Genomic DNA, 22199 nt, shown 5'->3' on the forward strand with positions numbered 1-22199 from the left:
AACAATAACGTCGGCACTAATAGACGTAGACTTATTTTACATTCGTTTTGTAGAATAGCTCAAATACGAATAATACAATGCAAATAGAACATGTGCGAATTTTAGCGGAGGCCCTAAATGCATAAAGTGACTGAACTATTTTTTTTTAGCATAAATATTGTCAGCTGTAGTAGATGAACATCTTAACTGTAGTTAAGGAAGATATTTATTGCTTTTAAGTTTTATATAGAGGTATTAACAATTACATAATATACATTACTGTCTCTATAAATATTTTAATTCTCGTTAATATTCCATTACTTACAAATATATTTATTTAAATTATAATCTAGGAATATGCTTTAAAATGGTTATTAATTATTCATTTACTTTGGGTTTATGTATCGAACATATTCATAAGCCGATATTTATTGGGATTATTGTTTCAATTATTGTACGTAATAATAAAGCCTGGTTTTTACCAAGCCGGAGAGGAGAGGTTGGAATAACCAATCAATCAGATTTCCTTATTTCCACATCACCTGAGCGGCTCAGCTCAGCAGCTTAGTGTGAGTCTAATGTCTCGCACACTCACTGCGGGCGTGCGTCGCACAGTCGCGACAGCAATATAATTACGCGCGAGCGATAAGGATGGGTAGCTTGGGGTCATTGGACAAAATTCTACGTGCTCACGGACCAGGCTTTACATCAAACGTATTCGATATCAAATGCGTCAAAAAATCTATGATTTTTTGTTCTTGGATGTATACCCTAAGGACGCTGTGCAATCCGTCATACATTTCATGTCATTTTTTACGCACTCGATATCGACGTTTGATGTAAACACACGATTGGTTATTCAAATACATCCCTTCTTCTTTCCGCTTTGGTGGAAAACGGGCATAAAGGTTTAAGTAAGATTTTTAAGTAGCATTGTTCGTAAAAATCTTATAAAAGAAATAATACAAGTTTGGTTATATTGGTGTCTTAATCTAGGCGCAGACTACAGCCTTTTAGTCGGCCGATAGTTGGGCCCGATTCTAATTTGTATGAAGAACCGGCCGATCCAATGTTGCGCACTTTCATATTATCTTCATACTGAATAGCAGCCCTGAATAAACAACTATCGGCCAACATAAAGTCAGTGGTCTGCGCCTAGGCCGTCATAATTAGTATTGCAAGCTTTAAAAAAGCTCTTTACTTATTTATTTTGGAAAATCAGGGTTTTAGACTATAATCATATAGTATATAAAATGTATAAATACTATGCTAGTGCTAAAATTATGCAGTATTATATTATTAAACTGGCCACACTTTTATATTATTTAAACAGCCCATAATATGATTTTATTGGTGTTATATTATAAATTACGTTTTTTCTTCATTCATTCATTACTTGCGAGTTACAAGTTATTCTATACATATACAAGGTGGAAACTCTCATTTGATTATTTCTAAACTATATAAGATATCAAAAAACTGATTACTGTTCCTAGAAATAATCGAGTGAGTACACTTATCGTTTCCACCCTGTGTACAAATTAATAACATTATCATTCTTACAATACTTTTAACTTTATTGCAATCTAAACAAGGTTCAAAATAGGTGGTAATGACATTTTAATTTCGATTGTTTCATCGACAAAGTTTGAAACGAACGCCAGCACATCAGACTACATTTTAGTTGCAAAATCACACTTATTGCAACTGCGTAAGATGTCGGTATTAGGGCGCTTTCAATGAGGGTTTTCGCGATTGAAAAATCCGCCAAATGGCGGGACGCGGATGTAGGGTCTGACTGCTGCGCGATTGGTGGATTTTGACATCTGTCAATGTCATGTCTAAAATAACCAATCATGCAGCATTTGGCCCTCGCGTCTACGTATTGCCATCTGGCGGATTTTTCAATCGCGAAAACCCTCATTAAAGGTCTCTACCCACTACACCGTATCATACCATGACCGTGCTAGGAACGTGTCAGGCACGAAAAGCAACACGATACGCTCTACTATGCCCACTGGACGGATCGAAAATATTCTCGCCGACATTTGTTGACGCTCCGTGCATGGCACGCGACGGTGTTGGTCGGTGACGGAACGGTCTACTGGGAACAGTGTCATACTTTTCAATACAAATAATGTTTATTTGCCTGACACGTTCCTAGCACGGTCATGGTATGATACGGTGTAGTGGGTAGAGACCTTAAGACGTCTCGCGTCGGGCGTTTGTCTTGCGTCTGCAGGACCGCACACGGCAAATTGTACAACTACGTCGGATTAAAACTGACAATTATTAATAGTTAGTGTGCGGTCTTGCAAGGCGGCAGGCGTACCGCACGAAGCGTCTAAATTGAAAGCGCCCTTAATCTTGACATGCCGTCGTCTTTTCAGTTATTTGGTCATCCGTAACATTTTATTGCAGGTTCACTTTAATAACTTTCGCCAGGAATTAATAGACATCGATTTTAGGTGGATTCTCACTTCATACATTAATATAATTTCGCATTCACATGTAAAGCTACAGCCAAACCAACGCGTGCAGATCGCGTCGGCGATGGCGATCACTGTGCGTGTATGCATACTGACGGCTTCTTTGTTGTCCTACACAAGAAGACTGCCTCGTTGCTCAGTAGGATACGGGCGAACCCCAACAGTATTTTGAAGACCGTGGCGGGAGGTACGACTCTTCCACTATCCGACATTTCGTTCGGCTACTTCTTACCAAACAGGTTGGATAAGTAGGTATTAATATAATTTTACAAGGTGGACCGACGACCTGATAAAGGTCGCTGGATGCAGGCCGCTACCAACCGTGCGATGTGGAAGTCATTGGGGGAGGCCTATGTTCAGCAGTGGACGTCCTGTGGCTGAAATGATGATGATGATGAATATAATTTTAATTAAAAATAACTACTAACATAGTCGTATAAGACATCCATTTACTTACCATGTGGATTATTGTTATATTTAAATAAATAAATTGATTTGAATTGAATAGGCTAATGTCTCACAGGACGCGTGACCAATGACAGGACGCGTCGAAGTGAACTCATCGCTACAAATTCATACACAACATCTTATCGCCATCGTGCACGCCGGCTGCACGCGTTGGTTTGGTTGAAGCTTAACTTAAGCCTGCTCGTGGTTCTACAAATTCGTGGACGACATGTGACCAAAATGATAAAATTAAGAGCATCTAAAGATTCGCAAAAGCTTTTTTTTCACGTAGCAAATGATACTAACGCATCTCTTTAAGCGGTTTCGGATTACGACCAATCCCAATCCGTCAAAATATGGTTCTAGAAAACATACAGAGAAATCGGATCTAGTGTGTAAACCTACTTTATCAATAGTTTTACGACGTTCCGTATTTTAACGGATTTGGTTCAGAATTTAGACGTAGCGCGAAACCGGTGTAAGGGTACTATCACATTAGCATTTTTAGTCTGTGCGTTTCTCTGGCGCGTACAATATTCTCGGTTGTTTGATGCTATTAATTTATTGTTACATTGGTTAGTTAACATTTCAGGATCGACTGACCTTTTTTGGCTGGAGCTGTACTCATATAAACCTTTATTTTGGCATCAAATCGAGTACATATTACTATTACTATTACAGCGAATTCGCATAGCGCATGATTATTGCATAAAACAAAATCCTAGCGTAGTTATTAATTTATTTATTTAAAATTGTTTTGTATGTTACAATTTATTACGTATATTTAGGGTTTTTTAGTTTGCATTTGTGTTAAGTGCTTAAAAAGTAAATGAAAATGAGCCAGCATTTACTGATTTAATGCTCCATCCTTTTTACCAATTAGATGAACCAAAACTATATGAAGTGTGTTACAATACAATACACATGCTACAAAATGCGTTTTAACATTATAATTTCTTTTTATAAAATCGATGTGTATTAATCTCAGCCTTAAGAGTAGGCGCACACCGTTGATTTTTCGTCGGCCGATAGTTTAGTCGGGCAGTTGATCAGTATGGGCATGTATGGGAGTGCGCACACTACGCCGATTCGATTTGGCCGATTCTTCATACAAATTAAAATCGGGCACAACTATCGGCCAACTAAAAATCAACGGTGTGCGCGCCTACTAAAGCAGTAACCATTCATACCAGTTCCATTATAAGGCTTAGTTCAGCATGGTGTGTCTGTCGTAGATGTTGCGACGTTGCTCCCTAACTTGGCGCTTCCACTTGTCCTGCTGATGCGTGACGCGGTTCAAAACGTTCCCGCGAGCGCCCATTTGGGTGGAGGGACCGCTTATTGTGCTCTCGTCCTAAGGAGAAACAAGTTTAGTTAGCAGGATAATACATAATTTGATTAAAAATGATATCGATATGAGCGTGTAGTGTACATTTTGTTACTCGTTGGAATATGCTAAGGTTTTAAAAAAAATTATACCTAATGCATGCAATATGGTACCAAATAAGAGACATATTTTAGTTAAAATTAAATACATAAAATACGGCCAACTAGCAGCGATACAAAAGGTCGATATGACTGTCGAGTTGACAATATATTCTGTCTCTTCCCATCTTGTGTATTTGTCGTAATCTCTCGTTCTCCCTCCAAAATATGTCAAAGTCAGACGGGTTCACCCATGACATTGGGTTTGTTTACATTTGGTACCTATTGCTTCTCGTTGGCTGTACTTTATATGTACTATCGGGGACTCTTCCGCCTGACCACTTTGTAGAAATTTTAGCGTAAGCGCATCGCTCCGGTCACGTGCTCACCCCGTCTCTAATTGGTTACGCATTTTACTATATTTTTACTACGACCAATAAGAGACAATCAGGGCTTAGGTTGCAATACGAAATACCATTGTGCACTTTATTGTCATACGGTTAAGGTTTAAAACGAAATGTTTCTTTTTCTTCAATCTTTCTTAGTTTAAGCAGGCCTGTTCATCTCCGCGAGTTCACATCGAAAACAAAACACGCACGATAGCCCACCTACAGGAGGCGATTCGACAAGGCGTCACATACGAGATACGAGCGAGCATTGACACACGCACGCGTACTCTTGTATTATGGAAAAAAATAAAAAAATACTGTGTAGTATTTTACTGCCTAAATAATAATAAAAACACACAATGTACTTTTTTTAAGTTGCCTGAAGACACTGAGAGGTAAATAAGTGGTTATTGTTATTCATGATAATTCATGCAAATTCATGTATTTCTTCCAACATTTTCCGCGATTTGGCACTTCACGTCACACATTAGTTTGCCGAAGTTCGCCGAGCCAGCTATTGTCAATTATTATAGGTGTCAAACAGGATAGGGTCTTTGCGCTGGTTTTCGTCCAACTATCGGAGTTGCCAACTTTGTGATCTTAAAATACCCTTACATAAATGTATCATATTATTTTATGTCGTTCGAGTGCTCATAAAGGCAGTCAACTAAAGTCCATACTGCAACGCACACACAATCCGCACCGTAACGTAAACGCCTTGCCTCGCCGATGACAGTGCGCGAAGGGCAATGACAGCTCGCAAAACACTGACGTATATCAATGTCTCATGGACTTGGCGTAACTTTAAAATAAACGTACTCGGTACATTACGCACACATTTACACGCATTATAAATACATACACGATTTAAGAAAACAACATGGCCGCAATATAGGCAATCAGCTGACAGGTATTTGTGTGTGTGTGTGTGCGTGTAGTTGTCAGCTGATTGCCTATAAATATGTTGTTTTCTTTTCTTAAATCTTGTATGTAGGTACCTACTCGGCACAAGTCAGGTAGTTAGTGACGTCACATGAAAATGTTGCCAGAATGAGTACTGACCAAACATTATCTATTTCTTTTTTTATACATCACCAGGGGTAAGTTAGAAAGAGATAAACAGCTGTTTGTCATTAATTTGTCGAATTTTTGTATAGATCTATATTTCCTCTCCACTATTACCTCCATGCCACAAAAGGCGATACGTTGTTGATCCCTTTCCGAGTTGATTTGCCTGCTATATGACCTGAGCTATGCTTTAAAAAAATGACCCTTAGTCATCTAAGATTTAATTTTGTATGAAGAAGTTTAATAAACACTTAAAATTGTGTTTATAATGCTATCAATTAGACATACGTGCCAAAAACTTTTCCTGTCAGCACGTTTTTTTTTCTAGCGCGATGATTTCTGCAATGTTCCGGTGACCGGTGTAAGGCCGCGCATTTACGTAATTTTTTGGAACTCACTACTTTTTAAATTACATTTTCATTTAGGTAGAACTGTTGCTTAGGCATTATAGATTGCAACAAAACTAACGCGGGATGGCTACTGCCTTCTGTGAATACAATACTTTGTATTCAAATTTTACGCATGTGTTTATGGCAGCTCAGTGAAATGGACGAAAACCGAAGTTAGATAGAAAACCAGCACAATGACCCTACTTTCAAAAATTAATATTGCGATTTTATAAATCACTTAAACAACTTTATATTAATTTGCGGTACGAAGTACGCCGGGACAGCTCGTAAAACAAATTCATTATTTACATATTACTAATTTATCAACTTTGTTCATTGTTAGTTCATTAGTTGTTCGTGTTTCGTTTGGGTTAGACCAAGAGCCGAATGCAAAAAATAAATGTTACTTAATTATATTAATCCTACAAAAAACGGACGGACGTGTGCAAGTCTAATAGCCATATACTTGGTTAACTCATTTTAAAAAGTGCACAAAAACGTTCTATGTTCAGACAGACTATATGACGAATCTATAAGGGTTCCGTTTTTGCCATTTGGCTACGGAACCCTAAATACCGTATCAAAATCTGTTGCATAGTTTTAAAGATCTAAGCATACATAGGGACAGACAGACAGGAAAGCGACTTTTTTTTTATAATTATTACGTAGTGATGATGGGCATATTATAGACCAAATAAAGACATTTTGATTTAAGGGGGGGACATCGTAAGAGCCATTCACATTTTTATCAGAAAGTTAATAAATTAATATATTTAGGTTTTTGAAATCTAAAACAGCCAGGAAATCAAAGAGGCAAACATGATACCTTTGTGATTTTATAGGAATTTTATTGTAAAACACGGTCATATTAAACTTTTATAAAAAAATCCAGAGGTAAATGTTTTTTTTCGAGAAAATTTTTTTCTAATCGTGTTTTCGAAAATATCATCCTATCACACATACGTTCTGTAATACATAATATTGAAAACAGTGCGAAATATCGTCAATTGCAGTTTTCACATACTAAGGGCCCATAATGAAATTAGTATAATGTTTGTTTATGTAATAAAATTTGGTTTGAAATACCTACTGAATTGAATTTTTATTTCTTACTAGCTTTTTGGCTTCGCCCACGTGAAATAAATTGTCACAGTTAAAAGCTAGACCAGCTTTTTCAGAAATAAAATCACGAGGTGCAGGGTAGAAATTATATTTCCAATAATTATTGCTCGATGGTTAGCAAAGAAGTGAATACATTTTCACCGTGAACGTTAATGTTAACTTCTAAAAACAGTGTTGCCAACATGGAAAAATAAAGTAATAACGGTTATTTAGTTATTTTACCGGTAATGTTAAAATAACGAAGTAACGTAACATGTAAAATAAAATACGACGGTTATTTCGATATTTAAATGGAATTGTTTAAATAACGAAATAATGCAATACCTTACTTAAAATATAATTTCGTTATTTCAACAGAAACGTTTAAATAACGAAATGACCATGACCATTATCATGACCATAACATTAAATAATTTGATATTAAGGCTATTTTAGCAATGAAACAAGTATTAAATTACGCTAAATCTAACACAGTTATGTGTGTTATAAAATATTTAGGTGCTAGCTCTTACACTATATAACTGGCGGCCGCATGTAGCTGCGCGTTGCCGCGAAGAGCAGTGAATGCAAGTGTGGTGCGCTAGATGGCGACACAGTAGCTTCTTGTAGCAGCACAGAATAAGTAATAGTACAGGTACAGAAGGATTACTCCGCAAGACGATTTAAATAAATGCGAGTCCTGCTACGACGCGATACAGTGGAATTCAGCTCGCACAGCACTAAGTACCTACAATTTTATTCACCTACAAGTTTTGTCTCTTTCTATCGCGTGCCTCTGAACTCTTCTTACGCTGTTAGGGTTGCTGTCTAGTAGTGTCTAGTAAAAAAATAATTAATCTACTTATTTGTAATGAGGTACGTATGTAGGTAAGTACGCATTGATTATGTAAAACCTTGGGAGAGGCCTTTGTCCAGCAGTGGACGTCATTTTTGGCTGAAACGAACGAACGCATTCTGAGCAGTAGTCATGGTAGGTTAGGTTCCTATACTATCCTAAGAATTATTGATTACCTACATGGCCAACATACCTTTCAGCATCTTTGGGAAGCGAAAAAAAAGATAAATCCGGTAGATTTCTTTTCGAATTTAAACATCCGAACGCCGCACAATAATATTTCTTTCTCTTTATGTCCATTTTTAAATAATACTTCGATCATAGAATTAGGTACTACAGCGCACGCCAGCGTCCTGACGGGCGCGCGCGTGACACTCGACTGATATAATACCCGCCGGCGGGGCGCTTCGCTGTAGGTAATTATCGGATGTACCGCGCGGAGTGAGCCAGGCCTGGTAGCAGTCAGCCCTATGGCATCAAGACAGTACCGATCACTGACGTATGTCAACAAAACGGTGCTCGACTCTTAAGACAAGCTAAATTACACCATATTGTTGATGACATTGAGCATACATTTTTTTTGAATACCTTCGCGAAGAAAAACTTCTGTACGTAGTACTTATTATTATTCTGTGGTTTAAGGCTGAGTTGCACCACCTAACTTTGACCGTAACTATAACGGTAACCGGTGCTTTTTGTATGGAGTTTGACAGAATTTTGACGTTTGTTAAAGTTAAAGTAAGATGGTGCAACTCAGCCTTAGAATTTTAATAATAGAATTTGGTTACAAACAAATAGATATGTATTTTTTTTAATATTGTGTTTTTATACGAGGTCTGTCTGCTTTTTGCTTTGGCGATCTGTCGACATATTCTCTCCTTTGTTTTTTTGTGAAGTTTCGTGATCATTATCCGATTGATTTGTGTTGACCCGTGCTAGTAATTGGACTGTTTGATTGCCTTTTTACAAGCTTTATATTGACTTCACTTGTTAGTATGTGTGGGACAAATCTTGCAACTGAATTTAAGACCACTTCTCCTCAACCGATTGAGCTGAAATTTGGTATACTTATGTAAGTACGATGACAATGCAATGTTATGGTACCATTGAGCTGGTCTGATGATGGAGTCAGGAGGTGGCCATAGGAACTCCTAAACGAAACGGCGGAATCGCATCGAGTTTGGGTTCGTTGGATTTGTCTTTTCGAGCAGTTTAGTGCTAGATGATGTCCAGGGTCATGATGATGGATTAGGGAGGTGGCCATAGGAATTCCTAAACGAAACGGCAGAAACTCATCGAGTTTGGGTTCGTTGGATTTGTCTTTTCGAGCAGTTTAGTGCTAGATGATGTCCAGGGTCCTGATGATGGAGTCAGGAGGTGGCCATAGGAACTTCTAAACGAAACGGCGGAATCGCATCGAGTTTGGGTTCGTTGGATTTGTCTTTTCGAGCAGTTTAGTGCTAGATGATCTCCAGGGTCTTTATGATGGATTAGGAAGGTGGCCATAGGAACTCCTAAACGAAACGGCGGAATCGCATCGAGTTTGGTTTCGTTGGATTTGTCTTTTCGAGCAGTTTAGTGCTAGATGATCTCCAGGGTCCTTATGATGGATTAGAAAGGTGGCCATAGGAACTCCTAAACGAAACGGCAGAAACTCATCGAGTTTGGGTTCGTTGGATTTGTCTTTTCGGGCAGTTTAGTGCTAGATGATGTCCAGGGTCCTGATGATGGATTTGAGAGGTGGCCATAGGAAATCCTAAACGAAAAGGCAGAAACTCATCGAGTTTGGGTTCGTTGGATTTGTCTTTTCAAGCAGTTTAGTGCTAGATGATTTTTTTTTGAAGGGACGCGCGCTGGTAGCTTGAAGAGCTTTTCCAGCTTCACCGGGCAGAGTGGCGAGTACAGAAGGTACTCTAGCCGTTTGGCGATCGTCGGTGCGTGTGCCTACGAGGCCGAGCCCAGGCTCGTCCGCGTCGGTCGCAGACCGACGTTCGCGATCGGGCCGTATCGAGCGCATAAGGCGCCCGATCAGTGGCGGACCCAACTAGAGGGTTGCCCACCGCGGTGTTGGACCAAAGTCCAGCCTACGGCGGGCTCACTCTAGTGGGCCCGATCGAGGGGGACTACGGACGCGGCCTGAGGGCGCTACGGTAGGCTCGGACCTTGGCTCAGGCCGTGTCCGGGGGACGGATTGGGGAGAACCGGCCCGGTACATGTCTGTATCGTCCGAAATGAAATGCAGGGCCTCGTACTCGCTGGCGAGTACGGTGTAACGAGCTACTGTGTTGTGGAGTAGTTGGCGTGCTTAAGGCAATGATGTCTGTGTTCAGAAATTCATTAATTCATAGGATCGTCCGGGTCGTCTAGGACATGCCTAGGTCGTCGCTATTGGGCAGCGACATCTTTCTGGGGTGTGTACGTGGCGGCGCTAACGATAATAGGGTTCTTGTGGTTGATCGCTTTATCAAAGTAGCGGCAAGAGGCTTTTTTCATAAAGTGATCAATCGATGGGATCTCGAAATCTCTATGGAGATTCGTTTTACGCACGAACTACGGGGCATCCGCGGCTCGGCGTAAGAATTTGATTTGGAGGGTCTGGAATTTCTTAAGGACTATGCAGGAAGTGTGAGCAAACACCGGACTGGCGTAGGTCAACACTGGACGGATGCAGGTTTTGTAAATTGTCAACTTATTTCTAAGTGACAATTTACTTTTCCTTCCAACTAGTTGGTAGAGTCGGTGGGTGTAGTGGTTCGCACGGCTCAAGACGCGCCTGAGGTGCGGAGCGAACGATAATCTCTGGTCGAGGGTGACACCTAAGTACTTGGCCTCACTCTTCCAAGGAATAGTTTGGTCAAATAAGGTGAGATGAGTGGGGACATAATAGGACGAGTGCGAACCGGAGGACGTTTCGCAGACAAAGCCCTAGAAAAGTACACTGCTGCACTTTTTTCGGAATTTACCTCGATACGCCACTTCCTGAACCTTTCGCCTAGTTGTGTGACTGCGCGTTGGAGCGCCAAGATGACGTAATTCCGATTACGTCCGGACTTGTAGAGTGCGGTGTCGTCCGCAAAGAGGACTAAATCCGTATTCGGATATTTGGGGATATCATTGACGTACAATGAAAAAAGAATGGGTGCTAGATGATGTCCAGGGTCCTGATGATGGAGTCAGGAGGTGGCCATAGGAACTCCTAAACGAAACGGCGGAATCTTATCGAGTTTGGGTTCGTTGGATTCGACTTCTCGAGCACTTTGGTGCTACATAATGACCCATAGATTGAGATACAACTAAAAAGTGTAAAATAAAATTATAATAAAAAAACTTTTTTAAAAACAAGCTTTATCCTGAAATGCAGTTGTACTAAAACGAAAAAAATAATTGTATGCTTGGTTCAAAGAATTTCGAAAGCTTGTAGCGCAAACAGAAAAAAATAGGAATAAATTCCATGCGCGATACAAGCTTTTGAAATTCTTTGAACCAAGCATACAATTATTTTTTTCGTTTTAGTACAACTGCATTTCAGGATAAAGCTTGTTTTTAAAAAAGTTTTTTTATTATAATTTTTTATTGACCTCCGCTCGATTACTGAACCATGCCTCTCAAAATAATTCTTATATTTACTTACAAACTTATCTATACATTGTTAACTGTTTAAGTATTATTTAGTTTGAAGTTTAATTGTTATTGATTTAAGACCTTGTGTAAAGACACTTAATGTGCAATAAAAAATTGAATTTGAAATAAAACTAACTTAATATTATAATATTTACGATAACCAATTACCTGGATCATTGCTACCTAGTGCAATATTTATATTAAATTTTAAAACGTAGATAAGTGTTTCTTTAAAACGGAAAACAAAATATGCATTAAAAATAAATAGAAACCTATTATAAGTTTTTATTTACATTCAAGGATTTAAGAAAGTTATAGCCAGATCTTACAATAATTGTTTTTAAGCCACAAATATTCCTTAACTCTTTACTAATTAATTCAATAACATATTGTTTTAAATTATAAGTTCCGAATAAATTAAATACCTATTAAATAAGTAAAATTCGAAAGTAACTGTATGATTTTGTATTTCTCGCCCTAACTAGCTAAACTAATATCATGAGATTTACACTCATAATATCAACAAAAATTGTAGAAAAGGCTACTTTTTTCTCGGGAAATTGCATAGTTACCTCGGAATGTGCGATAGCAATTTTGTGACCCGAGCGGGCAATCGCTAGTTCAAATTTTACACGAAGCCTCATATAATATTTTGTAGGGATTCTTTATTGGGTTTCAAATTGACTAAAATGCGACGTTGCCAAACGAGCGCTACGGATGCGGGTAATAAGCAATACTCAATCCTAAATGCTTTACATAGAGCTTGGTTTGCTAGGGCAAACATCTACAGTGGTGCGCCGACGCTGCTTAGACCCGAAACATGAATGAACGGGGGCGGAGCATAATCGAGCGTGTGTGTGCAAACAATTTAGGCCCTTAAGGTGTCAAGGCGTTCGAGTCCCCGATAGTACATACATTGGTTTAAAATATTGTATAATGTCAATTTATAGAAAAAGTATGACATGTTGGTTTTTAAATCCCAAAATATATTTTGCCGCTGAGACCTTGGGAAAAGGTAAAGGTACCAGGAAGATGCAGGATGCTGGCCGCCACCAACTGACCATTGTGGAAATCACTGGGGGTAGAACCGTTCTGTGGCATCACCAAACAACGAGCCACCACGCTACTAACCGCCCTCTGCAAACAAGAGGCTAATGAGTGGTGGAAGTCTACATCCGGACAAAAACACCCATTCAGGGATATAGCAACAAAGTAACTAAGGAACTGCTAAAGTTCAAAAGATACAAAGCCTGTGCAGTGACTAGAATACTAACCGGCCACTGCAAACTAAACAAACACAAATCAAACATGAACATGACTGAGGAAACTCTGTGCAGATTCTGCCATAGAGAAGAAGAAACGGCCATGCATGTTCTTTGCTCATGCGGCCCGCTTATGAGCAAAAGAAGTATCCATCTCGGGCGACACATCATGCACCCGGATGAGATAGCAGATATCACGCTCCAAAGAATCTGGAAATTTATAGACTCAACGGGACTAAGCAGTGAACTCTAAAGACAAGGGCTGCCACAATAGATCAAACCTTGTCGAACTGGCGCTAATAAAGGCCCAAAAACCAATAATAATCATTGGGGGTGGCGGCCACCCCGTGGCCTATGTTCAGCAGTGGACGTCCTATGGCTGAACTGGTGAATGAAGACTTGGCAAAAGAGAAATCTGCCAATAAAGGCTATTGAAATACTCATCATCTTATCTTTTACATGGTTCTGTAGAAGCATGCATGCCAGTTATGTTATAGTCAACTTGGTGTTCATGTATCTCAATCACAGACATAAAATCTGATTTCTGTGTATACTCGTCGGCCGTTTGGTGTAGTGGTTCGAAACGGACTACTATTCCGGAGGTAGCGGGTTCGATTCTCGCACAGTACAAACATTTGTGTGCATGAACATATTTGTTTGTATTGGACTGGGTGTTTACTATGTATAATAAGTATGTATTTACAAAAAAAAAGTATTTAAGTATGTTTATATCCGTTGCAACTGATAACAACGCTTTGTCTAGTACCCATAGTACAAGCTTTGCTTAGTTTGGGACTAGAAGCGCAGTGTAAAATGTCTAAGGATATTTATACTCACATCTTCATTGGTGTGTTCCTGGTAAGAAGCCTTCGCCCGCTTGTTGATGAGTGGGTCCAGGCAGATGAGGAAGCCCATGTACACCACCAGGAGCATAATTACCCAGATCACTATGATTACAACTACCTGGAACATTATGGTGTATGTGTAAGTAACATTATCTGTATGCTACACTTTATGCAGTAATTGAACAAACATTATTTTCATAATTTATTAATCTTAGCAATACAAGAAGCTACCTGATTGTGAGCATAACAAAAATATATTGTGATATAAAAACCATCTATCAGTGGCGAGGCTTAGACGAGGCTTTTTAATTTTATTGAGTTTATTACAGACAGTGGCATGTTAGTAGGAGCAAGAATAGCGGGCCAAATTTACATGTCTTGTTGATTACTACTCATCTAATAAATGAACAAGGGGGTATACCTTGATAATAGTGGTGTTTCTGTTCTCATACTTGCACTCGCATCTTGGGCAGAACTCTTGTTCCCTACCGAGGATCTCTGCACCATCTCGAGGGATAATCACTCCTGCGCAGTTACTGAAAAGGTTGGCAAAACAAATTTATTAAAAAGGAATAAAAAAAGTTCTCTAACCATACCCTTACATCACTATAAGACCAAGAAACAATACTGAATTGAAGAAATAAAACATGTAGTAGCCCAACGTCACCACTAAAGCCTGGTCCGTGGGCACGTAGAATTTTGGCCAATGACCCCAAGCTACCCATCCTTATCGCTCGCGCGTAATTATATTGCTGTCGCGACTGTGCGACGCGCGCCTGCAGTGAGTGTGTGAGCGCTCACTCAGACTATAGTTAATAAGGTAATCTACCAACCATTTGTTGGGTTGTACATTTGCGATGTAGTGCCTGCGGTGATCGGCTGTCTTGTCTGCGACGGTCTTGTTGAACACCGCAGCGGGGCTCGGGCACACACATTTGCATCTCTTATCTTCATAAGACTGCCCCTGGTGAAAATGGTAAGATTAAAGGATATCTTGAAGCACAAAATTGTCTAGAACATTACATGGAGTCAATAGTAGTAGGCAATTTGGTGTAGTGGTTCGAATCGGACTACTATACCGAGAGATCCCGGGTTTGATTGCTGGCCGGGCAGAAATTGAAATGATTAATTTTAATTTCTGTGACGGGTCTGGGTGTTACTATCCAGGCTGAAAGTGTTGATATTGAATAATACAAACATATCCAATCTGGAAATCATTGGGTAAGGCCTATGTTCAGCAGTGGGCTTCCAATAGCTGAAATGATCGTGATAACCAACATAGCGAGATTTTTAACCAATTAAAATGAACAAAACGGTAATCATATCAGAGAAAGAGTCATCCAATGGTTAAATGTTGACCCACTTGCTTGAATGGCGATAAATCAAAATTGCAGGATTTCTATACAGTGTAGGTACATACCAGACGCAAGTGCGAAACGAAAGCATGAATGAAAGGCAGGACAATTCACAATAGCTTCACAATAGGTAGGACGCAGGAGCGGACGCAAGTTTACAACATAAGCTACATTAAAGGGTATTTCTTGGTATCTATCTCCTTACAGATATCTCAGAATAAAAAACAAGATTGCTTTGTACTTTAATAATGATTTAAAAAGGTAGGATTATGATTTATTTGTAAATAAATGTGAAAACATCTATTTAAAATTGATAGTACTTACAGACGCAAATACAGCGAACGTGGACACTATAATCACTACGATATATTTAGAATACATGATTTAGAATCTAAAACACTTAAAATGTATGTTACAGCTGTATTTATTGCTATAAATTCTCGTAAAAACTGTAATTTACTTTTTTACAATACAATAACAGTGGCAGCAGCAGACATTTTCTTTTATAAAAAATAGTTACCAGAAAGAAAAAAGCATATTTATGCAAAGAATAATTAAGACATTTTGAGATTTTGTAGGTATCGATAGTTATAAAATGTAAAAAAAAAAACATCTAATTTTAACAAAACCAAAATATTTGCTGGTCCTACTGTAATAAAATATTTCAATATTTAAAAAACAGTGTTGCCATTCTCATAAACATGATAGTTTTAAAAACACTACTAGATGGCGCGCTTTACATGGGAGTCATGAAGCTAAAGATAAAAATGGAGGGCAAGCTTGGAACAAAAACTTGAGTCAAATACCTACTTATATCTATCTCGCTCTCTGAGGCCCTACCTCTTTTTTTAGTGTGAACTGTAGTATTGCTATCTTCTTATTTAAATCTCCTTGTAAATTCTTCGAAATAGCCAATTCACTAACCAAATCAGAAGTTACACAAATAAATAATTAATATTTGAAACTAAGATTACCTAGTTAAATAAAAAATCACAAAATTGTCGGCCATTTAGGCTTAATGTGTTGGCGAATCAGGGAATTACAATCCCAATTCCTGGGAAATCGGTACCATGTGGCAACATCGGCCCAATCCGACCCATCATGGCGGTTGTTTACTATTTTGTTTATTATGCAGTTAATTTCGTTTGAGATTGTTTACAGGAAATAATCATTGTTTTATCACAAGAAATGGTGCAAAATTCTGTAGTGCGTGGTTGCGGTAGTACGTGGTGTCCTGGAAGGGGTTACCTACGCCATATCGAATGACAAATGATCGAAAATCAAAATATCGAACACGTTTCATCGAACGATCAGAATATCGAACGATCAAAATATCGAATGCTCAAAATATCGAACGTTCAAAATATCGAATTTACAAATGATCGAACGATCAAAATATCGAAAGTCGATCTTATGCTGCATAGTGTAATAGGAAGATGGAGGTAAGGGTTCCTTGTTGACTATGGTACCCTATAGTGGAGAATAAAAAATATGTGTAGGTATATTAATGATGTTTTATTTACATTAATCATGTGAAATTTAATTAAAACCTCTATATTGGTTTTCGATATTTTGATCGTTCGATCATTTGTAAATTCGATATTTTGAACGTTCGATATTTTGATCATTCGATATTTTGATCGTTCGATATTCTGATCGTTCGATGAAACGTGTTCGATATTTTGATTTTCGATCATTTGTCATTCGATATGGCGTAGGTAACCCTCCTGAAGTGACATAAGATTCCACGCGTAAGTGTTTATTTCGTGATTTCCGACATTGGATCATTGTAAACATTTTTCACATTTTTTACAGTAATTTCTTCCCAAAACGTTTTACCACTATTTACACTTATCATTTTTAATGATACCTAACATAGGTAATACCTATGTCAAGAAATAAAGATTTTACATTGAGTTTCATTGAATTTGAGCAAATTTATGTTATTTATTTATTTAGAAAGAGAGAGTCTGCCCACAGAGAGCGAGATAGTGATACATAGTTTGTGCTTCAAGTAGGTATTCGGAGTGTGGCCTCCATTTTTATCTGTAGCTTCATGATGGGAGTTAACAAAAAAAATAATTCAAGCAACACGTTCTTACATTACCCAATAGATGGCAGCGCTTTACATGGGAGTTAACAAAAAACTTAATTCAAGCAACACGTTCTTCTTACATTACCCAATAGATGGCAGCGCTAGTAAATAAGATTTATAAAAAGTATCGCCTGAAATTCTTTCAGAAATGAGAAACCGGTGAATAAAGACATGAATTAACTTCAATCCTACTAATATTATAAAATTAGATGCGAAATATATGATTACTTTGTTACTCTTTCACGCAAAAACTACTGAATGGATTTTGATGAAACTTAAAGTATTATTGTTTATGCGAAATACGAATTTTACATGGGGAAATCGCGAGCAAAAGCTAGTCACTAAATAAATCTGTCCTTGTGTCAATCTACTTTTTGCACTTGCTTGCTCAAACAAAAGTTCTACCTACCTTCAGAAACAAATCGTTCTCGTTATGTCGACAAGGGTTTGTATCCGGCAATCGTGCGGTTAACTAACTCATTATTGTGTGTAATGAGGCAATTTCACCTAATATACTCAATGGACAGCGAACAGGAGGACCCAGACGAATATGGAAACTGAAATCGTTTGCTTTAAAAATATTTTTTGTACCTACTGTGAAGGGGTAAGATTTTTTGTAGCCTACGATTTGGTGTAGCACTCTAATACAACTGACAGAGAAAAATAAAACTATATCGCGATCTATTGATTGTACGAGTGAAACTAAATGTAAAAAATGTGGGTAGATTAATTTTGGTCAGAATGATCTTACTGTAGGTAACATAATATTACTTTCTGATGATGATGATGGACAAAATTCAGCGCACCTCACCGCTAATCAACCTTAAATTTTGTCAGTGTGTGCGTGCGCGCCGCATACGTATTGGCGCGCTCACATACCTACTTACAAACCGCGCTCGGTGCGTTTCTATGAAGATGACCTACTCATTTGTATTTACTCTGGTATGGGCGACCCACGGCGAAACTAACGGAAGTGCTTGTTTACACTATCTTGATCAATTTCCCACATAGTGTACTTGTATACGCCATCATCATCATCACAAAATTCAGCGCACCTCACCGCTATCAACGCTAAATTTTGTCAGTGTGAGCGTGCGCGCCGTATACGAGTACGTATTGGCGCGCTCACATACAAACCGCGCTCAGGCGTTTCTATGAAGATGACCTACTCATTTGTATTTACTCTGCCCACACGGGATGCCAGCTCGCGCTTAGGCCTCAGCCTCGAACTTAGCGGGCAGCGGGGCGGCGGCGGCGGCGGCGCGGGAGCGGCAGGATCTTATGCGTAAAATCAAATAGACCGGTTCTCGAAAACAGCGGCGCGGCAGCGGCGACGGAGCGGGCAACGAGCGGGCAGCGGCGAGGGAGCGGGCAACGAGCGGGCAGCGCACTCCTTCTTTTGCCCACAATAAATCGAGCGTTAGGAATAAATTTGAATCGAAATAAAATTGTCGCCGTTGTTCAGACATTTCGTTTGCGAATAAAAACAAATATCTCGACAACACAACCCCGAACACAACACTTCGCCGCTAAAGCGCCGCGCGAGCTGCCCGCTTGTTTCGAGAACGGGTCTGCGTTGCCCGCCCCGCTCCAGCGCCGCCGCCGCTCCCGCCCCGCTGCCCGCTAAGTTCGAGGCTGAGGCCTTATAGTGTCGGTCAATGAGGATCATTTCGATTTTTAGCTGTGAATGCAGATTTATAGGGCTAAGAAATCCTTAATACACAGTCCAAAAATTTTTGTTCTACGACAAAAATTGACGAAGTTATGGCCAAATTACTAAAAAAGTTCACTGACCGCCCGGCGCGGGGACGATGACGTCATTATATCCGATCCGAACGCTGCCGGCGTACTGCGTGGATAGAAAATATTTTTTTCTAGCCAAACTAGGGGCCATCCATAAAGTACGTCACACGAATTTCATGATTTTTTTACCCCCCCTCCGTCCTTGTCACAGGTGGTCACATTTCTGAGACCCCCCCCCTCCCTAGTGTGACGTCACATGTTTTGCAATTTCACATCGATAAATTATTAAATTAACAGCAGTTCCGAAATTAGTTTTATTTCCATTTAAATTAAGTACTTTTTTTTATGAAATCAACATTATATCAAATATTTGAAACAATTGAAATGTGATGTCACGAAACTTAGGACCCCTCCCACCCCTTGTCACACCATGTCACACTTTGTCAACCCCCTCCCCCCCTCTTTACGTGTGACGTACTTTATGGATGACCCCCTATCAGTTTTAGAGAAAAACTTGTAATGACATTTATTCATCAGAATAAAGTAAGCTATCGATAGGTAATTTAAAAAAATAGAAATTGTGAAAAATAACGCAAAAAATCCATACGCTCATACGGTTCAATGGAACGCAGAGACGCGATTGGGGTCTCCGCGGTGGTATATTTGGCGATTTATTCAAATAAAGTGTTCATAAGTGTTGTTAGAGTCATATCTTCTTCCAAGTAAAATATAAAAATGTATAAGTATTAATTTATTTACTTCTAACAATAAGGTATAGCTGAGGCAGATACACTCTGCCTAGGCTCTAAGACATTGCTATGAAGATCATTTCGATGTACATACCTACCTGTTATTTAGTTTTTCTGAGTTAAACCTACGTACCTACCTATCTATTCGCCGTTCCCATGGGCGGGCCGGCTGCTCCCTCCTGGAAATCTATTTAATCTTAGCCTAGAAGCTGGGTATGACTCCCCCTCGGCCAGAAGCTGAGTATTACATCCCCCCCCCCCAGGCCAGAAACTGGGTATGACTTGACTTCCCCCCTCCCCCCAGGCCAGAAGCTGGGTAAGGCTAGCCCCTCCCCCCAGCCCATAGAAACTGGTTATGACTTGACCCCCCCCCCCCTCCCTCCCCCAGGCCAGAAGCTGGGTAAGGCTAGTCCCTTCCCCCAGTCCATAAGCATAAGCTAGGTATGACTCCCCCTCGGCCAGAAGCTGGGTATGACATACCCCCCCCCCCAGGCCAGAAACTGGGTATGACTTGCCTCTCCCCCCCTCCCACCAAGCCCAGAAGCTGGGTAAGGCTTGCCCCTCCCCCCAGGCTATAAGCTGGGTATGACTTATCCCCCCCCCCCCTCCAGGCCAGAAACTGGGTATTATTAGCATCATATTATGTATTATTATCTATATATCGTCAGTTGCAGGTTCACTTGGGGTAACTGACAAAATACGGTTTTTGAGTTAAATATACAGTTTTTCTTAGTTTTTTCTGCTCTTTCGAATGGTATACGTAAAAAAATTCTAGCTTTAAAAAAATTACAATTACACGGACATTTTCAGGTGTGAACTTTTCAGATTTCCTTCACAATTTTGGTGTAACTGACATTGTAATAATTTTACCAGGTTGAATTGGTGTATCTGTAATAATGTAAAAATTTTGCTACAAAACTTTGCAATTACACTGATTTGCTAAGGTTTATAATATGAAATAAAATAGGGATTTAGAAAGTTTTAAGGCATATTACATTATTATTATACCAGCAGTATTAGTTAAAGAAGTTAAAGTTAGCTCAACACCAAAAAAATTGTAATTGAACAAACTATCCAGCCAACTAGGCGTCAATGCGCGTTGCTAACATTAACCTGTTGTTACTCTGTTACTTTTACTGTTGTAGTACTCATGACCTTAATTCAACATTGCTATAAAGAGGTGGGAAATTAAATCCATTTTTGTTTTCAGTTTAAGTTGCCCCGTAGAGCTAAATACGGTATTGGCAAGTCAAAGCTTAAAAAAATATTCAAATTACTTAGTTTCACAGTAATACTTTAGTTATTTCAATATTTCTGTCTTAAAAAAAATTAATACACATATTTCGTTGATTTTCGTGGCTTTTTTAACATTTTTTAATGAATAAAATAAAAGTTACTTCTAATAAAATTTAAAAAAAAATAAAGAAAACGACAAAATGTTATTTTTTTCATGAATTCTCTTATTTTTTAATACTTTTACATAAATTATACAGCAACCAAGTAAACAAAACCCAGCAAAATCAGCAAATACATCTAATTATTTTAACTTTGGGCAGTACTTACACCAATTTGACCTATGTTTTTTCCAAAAGTTTGGTGTAAAATTAGTGTAACTGTCAAATGTACAAAAATACATTGGTGTAACTGCAATTTATTTCCTTAACTAAGACATATTAGTTTATTCTTTTTATTTAATCTAAAACCGCGTAGAATTCTAAGCATTTCTGTAAAAACAGATCCAAAAAAGGTTAAATAGGAAAAAAGTTATGTCCGATTTAAGACGAAAAAAAACTTTAAACGGCTCTACTGAAAAACTGTATTTTGTCAGTTACCCCAAGTGAACCTGCAACTGACGATATATAAAAATGAAACCCGTTTTCCGTTGTCACGACATAACATAAAAACGGCTAGACCGATTTGGCTGATTTTTTTTTTTAGTTTTCTAATACTCTGTACAAGGTTTTTACGGAAAAAAATATAAAGAAAATCTCTCAGAAAGATTGAAAAATATACATTTAATTTTGCATATTTTAAAAAACGCGCGTAACGAATGTCAACGTCATTCAATTTAATTTATTAGATAAATGAAGGGGGTAAAACGGGATCCACGCGTACGAAGTCGCGGGCGGCCGCTAGTGTTCAATACAAACAATCATTAAGTTACACTCACCCCAACCGCGTCTCCGCATTGCATCGAATCCTATGAAAATGTGGTTTTTGGACATAGCGATACTTATTTTTCACAATTTTTATTTTTTTAAATTACTGGTCGATAGGTTACTTTATTTTGATGAATAAATGTTATTAAAAGTTTTTTTCTAAAACTGATAGTTTAGCTGGAAAAAAATATTTTCCATCCCAATAGTACGCCGGCTGCGCTCGATTC

At 38.8% G+C, this 22199-nt stretch overlaps 1 protein-coding gene across 1 annotated transcript; it reads right to left on the reverse strand.

Moving 5' to 3' along the window:
* Positions 1–2769: 2769 nt before the first annotated feature.
* On the reverse strand, positions 2770–15715 carry LOC135086716 (uncharacterized protein CG1161-like). Its single transcript, XM_063981495.1, has 5 exons — positions 15551–15715; positions 14705–14835; positions 14293–14407; positions 13864–13989; positions 2770–4269 (listed from the first exon to the last, which is right to left on the reverse strand). Exons 1-5 carry the CDS (start codon positions 15605–15607, stop codon positions 4123–4125), a joined length of 576 nt encoding a protein of 191 aa, XP_063837565.1. The 5' UTR covers positions 15608–15715; the 3' UTR covers positions 2770–4122.
* Between the last annotated feature and the right edge of the window lie 6484 nt (positions 15716–22199).

Source organism: Ostrinia nubilalis, chromosome Z, assembly GCF_963855985.1.
Source record: "Ostrinia nubilalis chromosome Z, ilOstNubi1.1, whole genome shotgun sequence".
Lineage (NCBI taxonomy): Eukaryota > Metazoa > Arthropoda > Insecta > Lepidoptera > Crambidae > Ostrinia > Ostrinia nubilalis.

Bases quoted from the DNA above. Each gene is read 5' to 3' on its own strand.
- LOC135086716 (XM_063981495.1), bottom strand. From the start codon at position 15,607: ATGTATTCTAAATATATCGTAGTGATTATAGTGTCCACGTTCGCTGTA. The intron at 13,990-14,292 runs GTATACCCCCTT...ATAATGTTCCAG, and splicing joins GAAACACCACTATTATCAAG to GTAGTTGTAATCATAGTGAT. The intron at 4,270-13,863 runs GTGAGTATAAAT...GTTTCTCCTTAG, and splicing joins AGGAACACACCAATGAAGAT to GACGAGAGCACAATAAGCGG.